This window comes from Lepisma saccharinum, chromosome 2 (genome assembly GCF_977018435.1).
Source record: "Lepisma saccharinum chromosome 2, izLepSacc3.1, whole genome shotgun sequence".
NCBI lineage: Eukaryota > Metazoa > Arthropoda > Insecta > Zygentoma > Lepismatidae > Lepisma > Lepisma saccharinum.
Window position 1 is genome coordinate 21,626,974 of NC_139230.1, and position 21,570 is coordinate 21,648,543.

At 37.7% G+C, this 21,570-nt stretch overlaps 1 protein-coding gene across 4 annotated transcripts in view; it reads right to left on the reverse strand.

Moving 5' to 3' along the window:
* LOC145983948 (cell adhesion molecule Dscam2-like) overlaps positions 1-21,570 on the reverse strand; it is a 796,725-nt gene that overhangs the window by 155,587 nt on the left and 619,568 nt on the right. For all 4 annotated transcript variants that reach the window (XM_083117150.1, XM_083117148.1, XM_083117149.1 and 1 more), the window contains exon 9: positions 17,497-17,641. In XM_083117150.1, coding sequence (XP_082973276.1) covers positions 17,497-17,641 — 145 coding nt within the window. The remainder of the gene's footprint in view (positions 1-17,496; positions 17,642-21,570) is intronic.

The following is a 21,570-nucleotide window of genomic DNA, read 5'->3' on the forward strand; positions in this document are numbered from 1 at the left end:
ATTCGAACACAGCATCCCTGGCTTCGTAGTGTACTAAACAAATCACTCGATTCCCACCAGCCTCAGTAGGCTACATGTAAAACGAAGTCAAAGATATAGCCCGATACGATCTTGAAATAGGCATCCTTACTAGCGGCACAGAATCACTTAATAAGCGAGAGAAATTCAAATGGTTTTGCTGAGACCTTTCTGAATTATGAAAGTTCTATCTACAGATCTGCTTGCGTTGCAGTATAACAACGTAGGAAACATAGAGGAATGGCTAAATTATCCAACATTTGCAGGTCCATAAGCGGGACACAGTTTTAACGTGTCTCTCCGACAAAAAACTACGTGTTGTCGTCGCTTTATGATGCTGTGAGTGTTACATTATCTGTCCACGATAACTAGTTTTTCCAGCTTCCTTCCGAGTTTGCAACTGAACGACGCTGTGAAACAAAATGCATCTCCATATAATTTAACCATGTCTCATTTATTTTAAAATCTGGTTAAATAAAAGTTTACAATATGAATTTCAACGCGGAGTCAACACTGAAAACGCAGTAACACAAAGAATTTGACGTGTGATAGTTTTTTACTTACAATAAATTAATAAAGTTTAGAATCTACTTATTTTTAACAACTCAAGCGCAGAAATAAACTAGATTTATTAATTTAACTGAGGAATCATTTTCAGACGCAGAAATTTACCAGAACGAAGCACGATGAAAATAAACCAAACTGGAATTAAATAACATGAACAAAATTGCAATTTGCAATTTGTATTTTTGGCTGTTTTTCGTTGTTTTACAATTGCCCCCGCATAGATACTAGACCAGTGGCGTATATCGCTATGGGACGTGGTCCTAAGCTATTGAAGAAGGGAGAATTCTAGGTACGCGTAGACGCCGTGCATAAGTGGTTAGACACAACGACATTGCTTGTTCTCCTCGCATTCAAGAAAGGAACGTTGCGATGCCAACAACAGCTAGGCTGCAAACTCCTAAGAAATCAGGGTTGTCAACTCCAGAATCACCATCATCGACTTCTTATTAAAATGAACAATTTTATTCACAATCTTCAACAGATTTCTCTTCTGTTATTTTAGTATGTGGGCTTCAGGCTTTGCAGATAGGCTAGATAACGTAGAATATACGCCTGGACTTGATATTTCCCTGTAACGATAATTTATTTATACATTTTCCAGTTTCTTGTTGCGAGACTCACATTTACAAGAGAGGCATTACACAAATTGCTGTTTTTTATGGAATCATTAAGGAACGCTTATGACTAGACTAGACTTATAAATTACAAAAAAGAAAACAATTTTTTTTCATGTTTCAGTAAAGTTGTAGACTCTCAGTTCCAATAAGTTCATAACAAGGACAATCTTCTCCTGACTGTATATTTTCATCACCAGCTCCAGTGGTAGTCATAAGGTGCTTCGAGGTAAGATATTCTTAACCCAAATTCCTGGAAAATCGCAGACATTGTCAGCATGAGAATATCACGCTAGAGTTTCAAACAAACCCATCTTCCGCAGACATTTTACGTAGGGCTTGTCATGGTTTTAAGCACGAATTCAGCGACTTAGCCATGATGTAAATCTTCAAATACATCCTATATTTTAAGGAGCAAACAGCGTATTCTTTCCACATTACGAGTCACTGTAAAGGTAAAATAACTCCGTGAATTCTAGTTTTGTATGAGGATACATTGTGGTCTTTTCCGATACAAAGTTCTCTTATAGCATTTTATATGTCCGAAATTTCTGTGTTACGAAGTCGAATTATTAGAGAAAATAAGTCGAACATCCAACAAGAAAGACAAAAAAGGAAAAAGAAGTGGAGGAAGAAAGACAGACATTTATGATACTTTAGACTACAACGTGCGAAAGTCGTTGTGAAAGACGTAAACATAATATTTCAAATATCCATAAAGTGTATATCCTATCGCTGAGCACAAGACGAACAGCTGCAAACTCTATGAAAGACTTCCAGCAGGCGACAAGTGACAAAAATTTCCCTTTAGATCAAACTGGGATACTGGCGCCAAAGGCTAGACAACTTTACTCCGTCAATAAGATTTTTTTTCGGAAGAGTTTATTTCATGATTACGGCTACTTACTATCTCTGGAGCAAGCGAACGAAAACAAGTCTCTGCGCAAGTAGTGACGTGAAACGGCTCCATCAATTAACACGTGAGAGGAAATGAGATTGTATGGAGGGGGGAAAGCGACTGCAGTTACCAGCCTTCGCAGCAGCGTGTACTGCTTAGCTCTGCCCACTCGATTTCCCCCCTTCCCTTTCGCTATGTGCGGCCTTGCTCCACAGATTCCTGGCGTAGTGTATAATTATTCTCATTGAGAAATTGATTCATTGATTTTTTTACTTCTCTTTTCTGTCACTTTTTATTAATCGCAAAGATAAGGATGATATGATGAACACATATTCGCAGGCCGGGATTCGAACCCGGACCCCTGCGTCGTAAGGAACCGTGATAGCCACTCCGCCATGGAGGTCGGGTTCTAATTGAAAAAGGTTGCCAACAATGCCAAATAATATTCTCATTATTGCCAGAAGAACATTCTTAAACCCTTATACCGAGGTGATTTACTGAGACCAGACTCTGAAGGCGTGGATCCAAGACATTGATGGATTGATTGATTAAGGCAAGGCACCCAGTCACAGCACAAAGTCAGCAGTGTCTTGCAGGATCTTATGAAACTCGAGACCAGAATAGGGGAAATAATTTACAGGATGATTTCAGTTAGTAGACGCCTCCCCCAATATTGTGGGTGTAATCGGAAAACGACATCCGAGAATCATTCAAACATTTGAAGAGATTGCCTGCAGGAATGCGACAGTTTACCAAGGTATTCTTAGGCGCGCGTATTCTCTCTGATTGGAGGGGGGAGGGCGTAGATGACAGTTCAATTGGGGAAAAAACAAATGCATTTAATCTCATTAATTTACAAAATTGATATTGATGCGTACAAAACAGGGGCGGTTCTAGAGTTGGTCCAGACCCCCGAAACCCCATTCCTGTGTATATTTAGTGCAATTTTAGGCTTAATTACTATATACATGTCAAACATCTGATGCAGACATAGAATATTGATTGATTTTCTTTAATTTACTTCGCTTTTTGTACCACTTTTGGCTAATTTGCGAAGATGGGGATGAGTGATGATATGATGACATTGATGAATGGACACTCACAAACATCCATACCCAGGCCTGGATTTGAACCCGGGACCTCTGGCGTCGTAGCGCGATGTGATAACCACTCCGCCACGGGGGGCGGTGCAGACATGAAACACACGTTTACTTTATGTAAAGGAAACCGGAATGAAAACAAAATCCACGGCTCGTATTAGAATATGCGACAAAACGTACCATCGACAAAACGTACCAGCGACAAAACGTACCAGCGACAAAACGTACCAGCGACAAAATGTACCAGCGACAAAACGTACCAGCAACAAAACGTACCAGCGACAAAACGTACCAACCACCTGGGCTGCTACCTGCGAAGGGTCTTCTAATGAGACTTAAAATATTTGCGATGCGATGCGATGCGATTTTGATCGGACGGCATCAAAAATCATTTACCGAAATTACGATTTTCTCTAGTTTTGCTGATTTCCATCACACTTTATCCAGGCTTTGAACTGCCAAAATTACTATACGTATAATGTATATATAGTTATTTTGGCGTGTTTAAAATCAGCTGTGGTTAAGCTGTTGTCCACATTTCTTCTTTTGTTTTATCTTTTCGTCTTTTTTTTTTTTCGATTTTCATTTTAGCTATGTCAGCAGCAAGAATATTCTCTCTTGTCATGTCGGAGGATCGTTCTGTTTCATTCCAATTTCTGCGTGTAAGCTATTGCCTTCAAACAAGATCTTATGGTTCAGTTTTCTTCATAATGGCGCTTCAGTACAGTTCCACACTGTTATTGGAATTTCCGAGTTTTGTAACAAACTCTTCACAAAGTAATAAAAAAAAAAGAGTTAGCTTCGCTGATTCTGGGTCTTGAGACTGTATTTCCAGCCATCCATCATAAACTTAAACATAAACAACCTAACGTAACTTTTGTTGTGTAGGTTGCCTCGAGTATCGTTGTAAATCTTGGTAATTTGCGTGACTTCCTCTCGAACCCTTTTCTTCGCCTCTTTAATACGCGGAGGTGTACTTTTTGTCGCGGAGTAAATATATTGAAATTATTAGTGGATCCTTCACAGGTAGCTGTTTATCCGAGTGCTACGTTTTGTCATGTCACCATCGTATTAAACTAAAAGATTTCACTACACACACGATTGCGAATTGAATGGCTATGTAGGCCTGTTTGCAATTATTGGATAGCATGTGAAACTGAAACAATATTGGTCCAATATTAAAATGAACTGATGCAGTCTTAAGAAAATATCCAATGTAAAATGTTAGTTTTCGTTCAGTTGGTACAATACTTTTTAGCACCTCCACCTTGTCACTGACACATCTAATTACATACGATATGATGCCCAGCTTGTTTCTTGAAATTTTCGTCAGCTTAAAAATGCTTCATTCTTGAGAGTATAATATTGTATATTTACGAAGATAAAATCCCTTGACAGTGAATTTTTAAGTGAAAACATTAGTGGGGTGGAACTTTCCTACTTAGCCCTCCTTCGTGAGTATGTCTATAATGATATTTACGTAGCACAGTCACGTTCAGTGGAAACTATTGGCCCGGAAGAGTGTCAGAATGCTTGGTAACAAGTGAAAAACAATTATTGGTGACTGCAATAGTTTTCACAGAGGTTCCTGCTGTTCGAATTAGTTCTTTTGCAGATTCTGAAGCAACTTTGTTCTCTCCACGCAACACGAGCTATCATTTATTTGAGAAGTACCAATTGTACGTTTATGTAATGGTCACTCACTTAAAAAAAATATATATATCGAACCATCCAAAATCCAAGTTCAATATGAACAAAGTTATGCAGATCTCACGGAATGGAAGGGAAATTTGAAATGTACAGATCTGAGATGAGAAGCTCATCTGAAATATAAGGTAAGGACGGTTGATGAAATTAGATGCACACGATGGAATTGTTGAGACACACTCTCGGAAAAAACTGTGTATCCGGAGTTTGCACGATTGCGAAAAGAAGGAGTGTATGATACCACGGACGAACATTAATTACGTTCCTCGATGAGAAAACTGTGTAGCAAAGAATCACGTAAAGATCTTTCTAACATGCTTTTCTTTCAAGCAGCGTAATGTGCTAAAAGAGTCCGCACGTTCTATACTCTGTCCCTACTTTATGCCACCTGGATGGCCAAGCGAGCTGCTTATCAAAGGTCACGTGTTCGAATTCCGTACTAAGCATAGGCATTTCTTCTTGAGTGCCCCTCTTCAGTTTCATCTAATCGTCGTTATCCACAGTTCGCGATTAGCCAAACGTGGCGAAAGTGACGCTAAATAATTAAAAGCACAAATTAATTGTTAATATTCGTCTACACATGGACATCACAATTGCATCAGAAAATACCTATATTCAAAACCTATTGAACGAACCATCTTGCGCTTCAATGTACCGACAAATATTTATTTGTTCTCTCTAAAAGATGTTACCTATATCCATCCACGAGGCAAATCGATAACTTATACGGGCCTGAATATTTAACGTGCTTCAAGTTACATTGTTTTTATTCCTTTGGGGAATTGTCAGAAGAGCAGGATGTTATTTTACTGAGGGACGCCTCGGGGATTGATGTGACCGCTTCGCGGATATTGATCGCTGGTTGAGTCTTTTCTTCAGAATGGAAGTGTTGCCACTGATCCGAGACGTGGAATACGTCATTGTCATCCTTATGTAAATGGAGGATCGAAAATAATAGATGGAGGAGATGCAGAGTCCTGACACGTTGCTTTTCCAGAAGTGTATTCATTACTTACCTACATTAGTTCCACTTTCGGATACTCGTCTCGCAAATGGGGCATCCCGAGAGATGGTAAAGAGCCTTGGGATGGCTCCAAAGACGTTGGTTTTGCATGTCCTCTGTGCTATGGTCAAGACTGTCGGATGGGATTTGTCTTTAGCCAAGCGATGGTAAATTTCTGTTCTTTTTTTATCCTCGTGCCTTCATTTCGTTTTACTTTTTGCTGCCATTGAGAGGTGGTGACTAGCAACATTTCCGCTCTCTTGTGAGATTAGGTTTTTCCCCGACAGTTCCTTGAACTGGCAAAACATAAACAGAAGACTTGATTGAGACAAACAACAACGTGTGGTTGAGATTTTTGACAGCTATGAACAGCTTTACCAAATTTTATCATTTTTACTGCATTCTTTGATAATTTTTACAGTTTTGTCTGGAACTTTTGACTAAATTGTTGGTAATTCTAAACAATTTGGTCAGAATTACAATCATTAGTTTAAAGGGTGATACACATGTTTTGTTTGCCACCAGCAAATGTTTCTGGATTATTGCAAATAAACATTTTTCTGTGAACTTTCACTTGCCGGCATCTTGCCCGAGCGCTATGTCGACCTTCGTGTAGTGGTTAGCGCAGTGCACTATGGAGCCAGGGGTCCCCGGGTTCGAATCCTGGGCAGACCTTGATGTTTTTATTTGTCCTGTTGAAAATTTTTAAGAGAGTAAAAACTGAAAAATTGAAAAACAAGAAAGTGAAAAATAATACATGAAAAAAAATATTTGACCGTGTTAAGTAGTGAATTTTCCATTTCTTAATGGAAGTACCATGTTCGGGCCCGGCTTGGACATGGATGGCTTTGTGAGTGTCCTTCATCAATTTAATCTAATCCTCATCTTCATCTTAGCGATTAGGAAAAAGAGACGTAAAATAACAAAACTGCCACCACACACTTATTGTTACTTCCTTAGAAATTCTATATCTCTCATGTTAGGTTCATAATTGTTAACTTATATTGTCCGAAGACTATGTTACGTACAAAGATGAAGGTTTAAATTTGCCATATCCATCATTGGAACTCAGGATCTGTTCATTCGCAGCGTTTCATCCTAATCTCTAGGCCACCGAGGATAGGTGCATGCCTTGACGCAACTCAAAATTAATTAGTGTTTATGGTCCCAGGTTCACAACTCGACAAGAATAGGACGCTTCACTTGGTTTGCTCAATTGCACTAATTTATAATTGTATTTTTGTTATTTAGCGTCGCTTTTCTGCTACTTTTGACGAATCGCGACGATGTGGAAGATGAGGCCGGGATTCGAATCCGGGATCGCTGGCGTTGTTTCACACGAATAGCTCATGCAGTACTTTGAGTGTTTCAAAGCTGACTGTTATTTATCTTTCAGATATGCTTCATTTTAACACTGCTATAATGTTTTACTCTCTGCTACTTACATAAAAGAACCTGGCGCACTTTTTTTAGACCACCTCCAGAAAGGGCAATCTTATACTCTCCAACAATTTGAAGTGAGTATGAGATGTGCAATTCACAAGATTTGGTCATAATTTTTTCATATTTGAATTTTCCCTTGCAACGCCTTCTTTAACTGAGCATTTACTTTCTGGGCATGTAGTACTTTCTAGGACTAATTATGTTATAATAGTTTCAAGTTATATCATCACGAATTACAACGTGGAACACAAGTGAGTAGTTTTCTTTGTCGGTTATCTATATTTTCCTCCTCGAATATACCTTGTAAACCGCAAGATAATTAACTCAATCTCAAATTTTAATTTAATGTTAATGTTAATTTTTAATTAACATTAATTTAAAATTTCGCTTAAGATCCATCAAACCATCGCATTAAAGAAACTTTCGGCAAGGGATAAAGCATCCCGTTGCCTTAAAAGTTCTCCGAGGATTAAAGTGGTTTTTCATCAACTAATTGATTCCTTGGGGATGGCCGTGTTTACATTTCACTTGCAAGCAAGAGTCGTACGGGAACAACAGTAATTATGTGAAGAGCTGAGAGCAAGTGCTTGGGGCTCCAATCAATTTTTGCAGCGACATAGCTTCTAAGAGCAGAGAAAAATCGTCGTTTCCCATGTCAAATTGTTAAACACGTTCGTGTCGTATTAAGCATGCCTTCATGAAGAGAAATGTTAAATCAAATGATTTAGTTTTAGAAAATTCTTCGTGATTATTACATAACTACTTCATTATCTTTAGTTTCAAATCGATTATAACATTATGTTTACGCAATATGTTTGACACACAGAAAGGTGTAATTGGCAGCATTCTGCTATATTTTCTCAGTAATTCCAGGCAAATTTGGGGATGATACCTTTAACAATATGAGCTTAATTTCTCTCCTATTCAGTCTCCATTTCTTTTAGATTCAAACGTCCCTCAGAACTAAAGTTTACAACAAATAACTAGACTCTTATGATATCAGAAATAGGCATATTTTTAAAAAAATATAATTTTAAACAATAATTATGCAATCACAAAAGTCTCCCTGTACATACTATACTCTGGAGCAAGCGAACGAAAGAAAATTGTCTGCGCAAGTAGTGACTTGAGAGGGCTCGACCAAGGAACACGTGAAAGAAAATGGGATTGTGTGAAGGGGGAAATCGACTGCAGTTACCAGCGTGTACTGCTTCGCTCTGCCCACTCGATTCCCCCCCCCCTTCACTGCCGCTATGCGTGGCCTTGCTCCACAGATTCCGGGGATAGAGTATAAAGATTACACACATTCAAACTCAAAATATTATTCAGTACCTTTGCTTTATATTGTTTGTTCTGAGGTTTAAGAATATAAAATAATTTTATTTTCAACTCTTTGAACGAAGGTATGAATAAATTTGCAAGTGTTATCTCTTATTTTATCACACATAGTAGTGGCCCAACTACCTCCAGGGAGTTATTGTTAATTTTTATTACTCATAAGAGTTTGGAAAGTAATATTCAAGACATTAAAATACTCATTTATCATACAATTTCACAAGAAAATCAGTTGTTGAACACTTCCTTGAAAGTCAATTTGTATGATAACCACGAAAATCAATGCATGGAAAAAGGCTCCAAATATTTTCGTCCATGTGCAGCTAAGTAAATATGCAGTGTAAAAAAGCACAGTTGTTAGTATTGATACGCTGCAACTGTTGTATAACATTGCCACGTCAATTTAATCCATCAATACAATTTAGGATGTAGGGCTCATACTTTTTATTGCCTTTGGCTGTACGTACAGCTCTGGGGTAGTATGGGATTCCTTCCCCTATGTCAGTCTGCGGCTTATTTTGGTAAAAACTCTGTGCAGATTTATATCCATTCTGACACATTAATCCAAGTTAGAACTGAAATATGTGTTAACACAACTTATGACGAATAGCTGAATGGAATTTCTTAAATCCTTCCAATCAACTGCATATCATAAAACTTCTGGTGGGTGTGAAGATATAAATGAAACAAATTGAACAGAAGCAGCATTCCTCGAAGTGTGCATCGGACACTATCATTTCGTACTCCCTGAATATCTTCAGCTAAAGGGGGAGTGTGGTATTTGAACCTGAGCTCTCCCGTTCTTCAAGAAAGAAAAGGATGATACTTGTCTTACCAACTGCTCTGTAACATAACTGACCAGAATCTCTTGAAAACATTCACATATCTATGTTCCGAACACATTTCCCTCCACAGATCGTTTTGAGAACTGTTCAACAATATTTTGCAAGGTATTGTAAATCACTTTTCGCCAAAACTGCTGAGAAATTTTTCTCTTTGTGTTCAAACTCGGTGATTTCCTCCATCTGGAGCAAAACCCGGTTCAGTGTTTCAAACCTCATACAAATATCTCTGATTTAAATTCGAGCAGACAGAATAGTAAGAAGTCTCAAACATTCTTAATTCAATTTACAATTTCTGTTTGTGTATTGTATTACTGATTGATTGATTTTGCTGTTTTGAGTCCACTTTATGCACAGTAGGGATAATCGGGACTGGACCTACAGTTTAAAGTGGAATCCGAACCACTATGAGCCTTCAGCGGGTATTGAACACGCGAGCCGTATTATTGGTTCATAGTTCTAACTTTGTACAACATGGAAATCTTTCACCCAGCGGTTTTCGTCTAATTAACGGCCCTGTTTAAAAGTTGCCTACTGTCAGCTGGTGCTGAAGTGCTATGTTGCCAAATTACGATCTTAGAATGTTTTCGGGGCGGTCAACTAACAAGTTGCGAAGTGTACATTATTAGATTTTGAATTTTAAAAATATTGTATTGCTAATTAAGCGAAGTATCTTCACAGTAAATGCAAAACATGTAAGATTGAAAGTGATATTATATCAAGGAAAAACAATTCACTTTTGTAAATGTTAATTCGTAAATGTGTCTTGGAGTAACCGTAGTGGTTTGATTGCAACTTAGGACACACATTCCATGTTCATTTATATTTCCATGTAATAAGGGATTGGGACAGGGAGTCCACATGTAACTTATGAATTGTTTGTCTCCTCTTTGAATGCGTGTGCACTTTTGAATAGGAGTTCTAATTTTTGTACATTTGACGCGGAGCTGTTTTTCAACAACAATAACAATAATTATAAATTTTAAACATCGGAGAAATGGAAAGCCCCTTGGTAGGCAATCAAATTGTCGGGCATATGTTTGCTACGGGTTTGTTATTTCAAAATTCCATATATACTGGCTAGGAAATCGACACGGGCTAATTGTCGCTTTATTAACCAATAAAAGGCAAACTTTTACACCGTAGGGGAGTGGTCCGCTTCATGTGTCTGGATTTGATTTGTTTATTTTTGACATACGTCGAGTGTCGCTTGCAGCTTAGTGTGAAATATCCATATCACATTTGCTTTGAAAGTTCGTAAAATTGTCTATCATACTGTCGGCATTTGGATTTTATTTTGATTTTCGTTATTTATCGTTGCTTTTCTGCCACTTTTCGCTAATCGCGACGATGAGGATGAGTGATGAGGATGAAATTTAACTGAAAAATTAGTGTGAAATACATGTGTGTGTGTGTGTGTGTGTGTGTGTATGTATATATATATATACATAACCGAAGATATATATATATATATATATATATATATATATATATATATATATGTATATATATAATGTGTGTGTGTGTAGGCAGACTATATGGAAATTACCAGTTATCTCTTGCTAGAAGGAAAGCAATGATAATGATTTGAAGACAGGCAAAGCAACTTTTACTTCTCGCCATTTGGAAATATTTGCACCTGATCCGAGGAGGAGGAATGCTATTGGTTTAAATTACAGGTTGAAAAATATAAGCTTATAGAAGCAACACTGCAGTGGTCTGTACTGCATTACAACGCCTGATTCGGTAGCGAGATACACAAATCTAACTTGAAGCGACGTCTGTGTTTGGAAACGAGATTCCATTTACGTTTGAGCTGCTTCATGGGACTTTTCAGCAGAGGGAGAGACCTTGCTATAAATTTCCTCTGCCTTGTTGACACTGCAAAGCTACAAACCACCCAACGACCGCCTATACATTCTGTTTCACGTCCTTTGGTTGAACTTTTTGTCATAGACAAATCGCCCAATGAAACTCGGCAGTAAAAGGCACATTGGTTTGGGGATTGATCGTACAAAGCAGAGGCTATGCAATAAAATACGTTGTCCTTTCAAGCAAGAACCGAAATTGATTCTACTTTTCTACTTTGTATTTTGGCTTTCAGTTGAAGATCAGTTGACAAGAATTTACTACATAAGGGATTACTTACACTCTTGTTGCACCAACTCACTGTTGCAGTTCTGAGATGTGCAAATGCCAGAACAATTTGAGAAGATTGTAATAATGGTATGTCTTACACTTGGAAACTCTACTTGCAGAAAAAACAGAAAACAGAAAAAGAGGGAAACATAGTGACAGAGAGGGAGAGAGAGAGAGAGGGAAACATAGTAACAGAAATAGAGAGAGAGAGAGAGGTAAACAGTTAAAGAGAGAGAAGGGGGACAGTGACAGAGAAAGAGAGAGAGAGAGAGAGAGAGAGAGAGAGAACAAAACATAGTGAAAGAGAGAGGGGGAACATAGTGACAGAGAAAGAGAGAGAGAGGAAAACATAGTGATAGAGAGAGGGGGAACGTAGTGAGAGAGAGAGAGGGGAAAACAGAGAAAGAGAGAAAGGAAAACATAGTGAGAGAGAGAGAGAGAGAGAGAGAGAGAGAGAGAGAGAGATAGAGAAAGAGAGAAAGAAAGTGAGGGAGAGAGTGATGGAAAAGAACTAGAATATCTCCTACGCCAACACGTAATGCTTTTCCATAAACGAAACACGTTCTTTTCTATAAAAAAATTAGAATGTTCTTGCGAAAACAACCTTCTGTTCTTATCGTTAGCGTTTGAAAAAATTCAAATTTGTGCACCACGTTTTGTTTCATATACAAAAACAAATTTATTAAAGTTCTATTCTCTCGGCTTACTCCAAACTTTTCCTTACGATATTAGCATCAGAATACTGAAGATTGTTATAATAACTTTCTATTATTCGTTATAATACTTGGTTCTTTCTGATAAAGCAAGGCGTTAAATTCTGTTGAAATTAAATTCCCATTTTTTTGTTAGTTCGCCGAGGTGTAAGAGAATGCCAGTGTATATAAATTTCCCTGGGTGTATGTGAACACGAATAGTGGTAACAACATTTCTAAGCACCACGTTTGTTGTTATTACCATAGTTGGTCGTTACATAACTTTATTCCCAATGCGGTAAATGCATGTGGAGTATTTCCTTTCAACTATATTTAAATTCGTTTCACGGAGGCATTCAAGATTCCTTAAAACTTTTGCTTTTGATTTTCAAATATCCTTCGCCTACCAATTATTTTAAGCCTTTACGTTCTGACGCTAATTTTAAGAACAATTTATTTCTGAAGCCAATTTTCTTTACAACAATTATGGATTCAATTATCTGTCAATATCTTAGCTGGCAGAAAATCACGTTTGAGGTTTCAAGTCCGTTTTATGGGTGTCGTGCGATGAGCGCACGTACATCGAGCGCACAAAAAAATTAGTACATCGAGCGCACACATCCTGAATGACCTTTAAACGACCGTATATCGAGGGCACACATATTTTTCTACCTTTATATTAAATGTCAACCTTCCCCCACACTTTTTGCCAGACTTGGGACTGGACAATGTATTATCTAATACACAATGGTATGAACGCCAAAGCAGCACACATCCTACAGGTTTTCCCAATCTTGAAGATGGCGTTGACTGGCGTCGAAAGGTCCTCTCTGGCTCTTTTAATGCACTTATACTTGACTTTTTCTACTTCCGACTCAGCAACGTTTTACACACATTGATGAGGTGTCGATTCTTGTTCGTGAAAAATTAATATGCTGACCAAGGCAGAAATTTATTTTATTAAAAACATAAACTAAAACGTAACGTTTCAACCTTCTAGCAAGGTCTTCATCAGACTCTGTTGAAACGTTACGTTTTAGTTTATGTTTTTAATAAAATAGATTTCTGCCTTGGTCAGCATATTTAGTTTTTCATAATCATGGAAACAAGGCTTAATGGTGTTATCGTTGTTCGATGACGTTTTCACTGAACCTTGCACTTGAGTTGCCGTTCCTTCACACACCACCAGTGGATAATGTTCTCAGTTTGACGGCCAACACGGTAACGATATCCGTCGAGCAGAAGACTAGGTTTACTCTTGTAAGTGGTGATCACTTATTTTATACATTTGAAAAAAACTACACAAAAACAAAGCGCTCTGAACACGAATTTCTCACTACAAATACTTTGCACAGAATGAACCCACTTTACAAATTTCAATCTCCTCCTTGCCTGCACTTTGAATTTTCTAGGGTGACTCAGTTATGAGACCTTCACGTGCGCTCGATACACGACTTCTTTTCTAAGTGTGCTCCAAATATCGTGCGCTCGACACACGTAATAGTTGTATGCACAGAAAGACTAATCGTTACTGGACCTACAGCTTAACCCTGTGTTGGTAGCGCACGGTCTCTCGTTCCGGGTGTGTGATTTTAACGTCGTCATTTATCAATAATTGTTTTGTCAACACTAAACTACTGGCTAGATTAGTTTCTAACCTTCTTCTTTTACCCCACGTATCAGTGTTAGTAAGATATTCGAGCCGCTATAGAGGAGTCCAAGTTAAGAGTTCAGTATGGGCTGTTATGGGCTTTTACTTTTGAGATCCCCACCCCCAAACAAGTGTGTTTCTGTCAGAAACAAAAGTAGTTAATATTCGAAGAGAAAATAATAAATATGCAAAAAGGAGAGGAAATGTAAGGTTTTGATAGTCTATACCTTCATTTACAATTCAGACCATTCAAAAAATGCGCTTTCCTTTCTTGTGTTAACCGCGATTTGGGCAGTTAAAAATAACAGCCTTCCGCCTGTTGCCACTTGCTGCAAACACGTGTTGAGAAGAGGGAAGGGGGTGGGGAATGGCCAGGCAAAAGTTCGTGAATAGGCTTCCGTCTTGGGGTCAGGTAAAGAAATTTGTGTGTGTGCTTTCTCGTTTTGGGGAATTTTTCTCTGAAAACAGGCATATTGTATGCATTGGCGGATCTAGCGGGAACACCCTCAGTTCACTTGCTCTTCCCAAAGGATGACTAACTATTATAAAAAGTATTGATAGCATTATATTAAAAGAACATAAAATGATGGAGCAGTTATTTTCCAGATAGTAAAGTTTAACGCAAATGCATAAATAGGGAATAGATTTATGAGATCCCTAAGTAAATTTAATGCGGCACTTGTTGCTTGCAAGGCAATAACGTTAACTGAGAGCGAGAGCATTTTACATTGAATATTTCCAATGTCTGTCTCTTTCTTTCTGTAATCATTGTTCACACAAATACAACAGAACTTCATCTATTTCACACCTTTCGTAATTGATTAATTGAGTTTTAAATCCACTTTTCTGCACAGATATGTTAATTTGGACTGGACCTACGGTTTTATGTGAGATACGAACCACTATGTGCCTCCATCGGGTATGAAACCCTAATCCCTTAACTAAAATACGACCGGGTGGAGGGGGATTTGCTTTGGTGTATGCCGGTATAATGAACATTGTTCCGTTTCAAATGAGACAGTGCACCGAAAAATGTGAAAGAGGCCTTCCCGATGGCGCAGTGGTAACGTCGTCGCCTCGTAATCAAGGGGTCCCGGGTTTGATACCCGTTGGAGACACATAGAGGTTCGGATCCCACTTTAAACTGTAGGTCCAGTCCCGATTTTCCTTTCTGAGCATAAAGGAAAGAAAAACACTGCCGACGCATGTGATAAAATAGAGAGCAAGACGTATGAAAAGTATATTCGGACAAAGTAATTTTCAAATCTTCCTCCACGGACCGTCATTATTCTGGACCAACAGCTGCAAGAATGAACAGCTCCCCACCAAGTCATGCATTCTCGTATGTTCCTGATCAAAGCAAACTATTGTAGGTGGCAGCACCCCTGTTGTGACCCCACACCTTTGATGGGCAATTGTTCTCCCATTTAAATACATGGGGAATTTGATGCTGAACGTGCTGTTATTACATTAAATTGCAAGTTTAATTTCATCTTAACATCGGAAATTATGTCGGAACATCAGTTCTGTGAAACTAAGAATTTTAATAAGATGATCGTTAACAACAGAAAGGATATCGGAACTAAAAAAAGCCTTAAAATTTGCACAGCACTTGTTTACGTCACTTTGAATTTTCACAATTTAAGTGTTTTATTCTTGTGAATCTGGTAAAGAATAATACATAATTCCACGCGACTGTACTTTTTTTTATAACTAGTTGTTATTAATACCAGACTCATTTTTTTACGTGATATCATACTTTTCCTCATGGCTAGTAAATATGGTTCTCTATTTTATACACACACATTTAAAGAGAAGAATAGTTATTACAAAAAATATGTTACATTCTGTTTCATATCTCGCAACCTCTAGGGCTTTCTTATTTACAGGAATTATAATTTTAAAAGGACAAAAATACGAGGGGGAAATGTCTGCTTAATACAAAAAAAAACATGTGTTAATATTAAGTTATCGGACAGGACATTGTGTATAACAATAAATATCATGAGCTTACTCACTTTAATACATTTCTTCCTTTGTAATTTGGCGAATTTCTCCGATTCCTACTCCCGCCGTTGAATTGCACATACTCGCAAGTCTCAACAAGAGGAAACATAAAAGCGTAGTGCAAATATCTATTATTTTTTTTTATAGACCCATGGCAGCTAGGGACGACCAAAATTACGTCAAGTTTAGTGCTCTTTGTGCATAAATATACTATATTTAGCCCGTCTGAGCTACCCTGTCGTTGCGCTTTGATATATTAATTCTAAGTTTCAGGAGAATGTAATTTTCAGAAACTTATGATTTGCTACATAATCCTAAAGGTTTGCTAAACACATTTTTGTTATCGATTTACACGAGAAATTCTTAACTTCGTTGAAAATAACGTTTGAATAGCCATCCTATCGCGCTCCAATGTAAAGCTTAGGGCAACCAGATGACTATCGAAATTATTTAGGGACACAACAGGGCTGACGTCTCTAGAGGAATAGTTTGGCAGTGAACAGCCCCGTTGACCACTAACTTTTGTTGTTGCGTGTACTACAGCAGACGCTCGATGCGCGTTGGAGCTTTCTTCTACTGCGCACCATGCGGCAACACTGTCGCCATAAGCCCCATACTGAACTCTTAAGTTGGGCTCACCAATAGGGAGGGTTCGTTGAAGCCCCTTGCTGTCAGAGTCCATGCGCGGCTATAGAAGTTTTGTAGTTTTCATTGAATATCAGATATGCTGTGCCATGCCCGATTCAGGAAGAGTACATTTTAAAAAATATATAGAATTTCAATTTCTATAGTTTTATAGAATCTCAATTGTTGAAAGAAAAGATCTAATCGTAATAATTGAGGATTTGGTGTTTTAGACCATTAATTCGGCATATTTTTAAAAACCCGGTCTCCGAGACCGTGAGGGACCATCGACGTAACTTTTCTCGCGCGCCCAACGAAGGGTTAAAGTGGGATCCGAACCACTACGTGCCTCCACTGGGCATCGAACCCAATACCCCTTGATTAAAAGGCGACGACGCTACCACTGCGGCATCGGGGAGGCACAGCTGCTGACAGAAAAGATGTAACTAATGAATTACAATACAACGGCGACAATATGAATTAATTTTATCATGTTCAAAATTGAAAAAATATTGTGATTTCAATTATTTTCGCAATCGATACATAAATAGGAAAGTCGCTTTTCAATCGTCTTTGCAAATAAGTTAATTGTAACGTAACGAATAATCACAATAATAAAGAAATAAAGAAGATTCTATAAATTCTACTTCTTCTATCATTCGATATTGCTTATTTTCTACCTAGGTACATCGCTTTCCATTTACAGGTTTACTGTTACAATAATTATTTTATCGTGAATTTCAATTTCTTAGACACACATTAATCACACGCTTGTTGTGTTATAATTCGACAATGTAATACGACATATATCCGATGTTGATTGCAAATCAGAGCGATAAAAATATATTTTGCTTACCTGTCATTATGAGGTAGAGGGAACCCATCAAGGGTCCATGATATCTGAGGGGTTGGGTTTCCAGTTGCTATGCATTTAAGAGATACATGTGGCTCCGGTTGTAATGTCTGTTCAATGAATTTATACATCAGTTGAGGGTACGCATCTGAAAAAGACAAAAACATGCGTATAAAGATTAGAAAAAATTTAAAGCCTATTACCAAATTAATTGTAATCATATCTCTACAATTCAGTACGGTGAAGACACCAAATATTAGATACGTAGTGTATTTATTTCCCTACCTCTGACTACCATGCTAAAGGTCCCGGGTTCGATCCCCGGCCGGTTCAAATCCGGGAACTTTTCTAACGTTGGAAGCGGCCCCGGCGCCCACCCAGCGTCGAATAACATGGGTACCTGGGGGAAACCCTTGGGGGTAAAGGCGGTCAGGGGCGTGGTGCTGATCACATCACCCCAACTCACGACCGGATCAAGAAAGTGCGGGGCGTTACCCCCACACCCCCTATACGCCTTCATGGCGTGGTGCTAAGCACAGGGGAACACTTTACTTATTTTACTTTTTTTAACATTTTTAGGTCTAAAAACAAAACTGTATTTGAAAGGATCAGGTGTAAAACATGGTGACATTTTCATCATTTTTGAATTACAAAGTAAAATGTGCCATCCTTCAATTTTCGAGTGAAATTGCTATGTCATACAATTTGCATTGGACTCTGTAAAGCCTTGTGAAATTGGTAAACACAACACGAAAACAATTTATCTACAGCATAGCTTCTAATAACCTTTTTCCTTAATAAAAGGTAAATGACCAAAATGTCACTTACCATGTTTTCCACCCGAGCCATTCATTTATGAAACGGAACATTCGATCCTTAAGAACACAAAACATACGAAAAATTATTAAAATTAAATTCATGGCTTTAAAAAAATATTGTTTAAAAAAAATTGGAAATGTGCAATCTTACAGGCAGTGTTATCTCAGAGTGGTCAACCTGTACTTTAAGAATGCTCTTCAGCATGGAACTTGAAGAGTCTAAAGCATTCATAGCTTGTTCATTCTTCACGTCACAATAGTTGACATCCATCACGTTGACTTTCACTATTTTTAATTCTCTTTCTGGCTTCATCCAGAATTTCCTGTGTAAATACTATTTTCCTGTTCTTTACTTAACCCTCCGTAACCGAGTGCCGCCTTTTTTAAAATTTTGAATTATTTTCCTTACCAGCACAATAATGGTTCGAAAAGCATTAGGTAACTTATCTTCACTTTTTCCCCGAAAACATAGATGCATTGGCGCCTTCTTTCTGTCGTTCTTTCAGTTGCTTACACGTCTCTGAAGTGACCACTCCCCCTTTGTCGGCAGTCAGTACCGCGCGTGGGAACGTTTCATATCTTAAATCACAGCACGCCAGCCATGAATTTGGGGGAAATAAGAAGAATAAAACCAAGATACGTTGTTCGAAATGCAAAATATGTGTATGCAGAAACCATTGCAGTACCCATACGAAATGTCAGAGTTGTCAAAATAACGATATTGAAAAGTGACAACATTCGGTTTCTTATATGTCTTTTCTTACGTATACCTCGTAAGAGTACGAGAAACAAATTGAGATTTGAACATTTTAAAAATATTTTGTAAGTTTCTTAGAGGTGTGTTTTCGACATTTGATTGCTCCTTCTGCGAGTCAGTAAGATTTTGACAGAGAGTTTTGGAAGAAATAGTTCCTTTCTACGCCCATGTAAGTTGTACTGTACTATTACAATTCGATTTGAAAAATACATTGAAAATTTTTGAAAAAATTCGTTGAACATTTTTGGAAAATACTTAAATAATTTTGTGAATGATGAGTTAATTTTATAGTGCTTTCATTATATGGCAAAGTTTTAATTACTTCTAGAATATTATTTTGGTTTATTTGCTTCAAGAGCTTGGACTTCAATGAGAAACTCATTTTTTTTACTTTTCTTTTAATAGCTGATAAAAATGCCCGAAATGGACATGTTTGCATTCATGTATATTTCGCCTGATTTCCAGTAAGTGCTAGTGTAATTCAATCTCAATTTTCATCAATAATTCATGTAAATAACTTTGGTTTTGATGACATTTGTGCTGCGATGGGGACGCGGATGACGGAGGGTTAAACAGCGAACAGCATTCACATTTCAACAGCCAATCTACACTCTTAATATTGGAAACAAATCTTGCCTTCATGATATTCAGTTATATATTGAGATTGTTTAAATTAAATAATTATTTCTTGTCAGCAATGTTTCTAACACCGTCTGATTTTTTACACTAATTCACTACGCAATTACACTAATAAAATGGTGTTGCTCAGTGTCAAGAAGGAAAACTACAGTAATATGATACATGAGAAACAGTTACAATCGAAGTGGCAAAATATTAAGGACAGGTGAATGCAAAACACCTTCGATATTGGCAACATTGAATGTAAGAAGTAGGTATGCTAACCTGGCAAAATGTAAGATATAGCTAAATAAATGTTAACGTGTAGAATTAGAGTATTGTAAGGTGGACAGGATATGAATGAATTGATAAGCAAAAGCGAAGTGCTATAATGGACCAGAAATTAGAACTTGACAGGAACAGGACTCATCATCATCTCTATTGATTTATTAATTAATTAATTTCACTTCGCTTTTCAGTCACTATTGGCTAATCGCGTGATGGGTGATGATGTGATGAAATTGATGAACAACACTCATAAAGAACACCCATGCCAAGGGCCGGGACACCTAGTGTCGTAGCGTCATCATCTTGAGGATGAGAAAATATTACTGAATACTGTTATCAAATAATTGCTAACTATACGTGGAGTAAGAATGAACGGACATGCGACAGTAAAAAATAAAATTAAGAACCAACTGTTGAGGCAGTAATAAAAACATGTAATAGCTTAAAAATGGAAGAACGACAGGGAAAGATGAAATTGTTGTTGAATTTTTTTAAGTATAAGGGTATAAAACTGATACAAAATAATCATGTACAGCAGTAGTAGTCCCGATTAGCCTATCTGTTCATAAGATAACTTTAGAAAAAGCAACTTAACAACAGCAAAGTAATTATATTCGTATTATACTTCCTGTTGGATTAATGTTGAAGATCATGAGAAGAATTTAATGGAGTAGCATTGTATCAAAACCACGAATAAAGTTGGCAATAAGTTATTCACAGCACCTATCGAAGTCCACAAATCTGACATGTATAACTTGCGAATGTGAATCCAGGTGCTGACGTCACACACAGAAAAAATGCGTCCTCTAAAACAATAAAATGCATAAAGTCTCAGACCAAATGTTTAAGTGCATCATCGAGAAAGATGCAGGAAGGTGCGTAAAAACGCATCAACTGATGTATTAAAGTGCATCTCGACTGAAAGAAATCCTCACTTGCATCATGTGATGCACTTTGGTGTTACCTTTACGACATACAAAATGCATCAAACTGTAAACCTGATTCTTCGCAGAGACGAGAAAACACACTTTAGTGCATCCATCAATCGATGCATTCCTGGTGTATCAACAGATATGATGCATTTATTTTTCTGTGTGCAGAGACGTAATGAGTGTATTCCTTTCATCAATTGCATCCTCATCGTCGTGGTTAATCCAAGAAAGGTAGAATGCAACAAACAAGTAAGAAGAAGCAAGTAAATAGTGTCCAAAGAGAGAAAAACGATAAATGTTAAATATTACGAGTATGGATCATCACTTCAACCTCGAGAACAAGGAAAAATCCTCGAAAGATTTCAAGACGCTAAAGCAACGCGACCAGGCGTAACCTGATGATGAAATTGAATCGCGGTTTCCAAGGTGACGATGGACGAAATAACATTCGAAAACATCCTGCAAACTGTCCATCTCAGAAATCAAAGCCATCACTCAAACTGTCTCACAATATTACTTTTGAGAACCGTAGAAAAGATGAAAGAAGTTCAGTTAATCCATGTTCATTCCACCGTGCCATGAAGAGGTGGTGAGATAAACACCACAATCTTGTCACCTTTAACCTCCTATAAAATCCAAGGGAAAATATTCTGACCAAGATCAC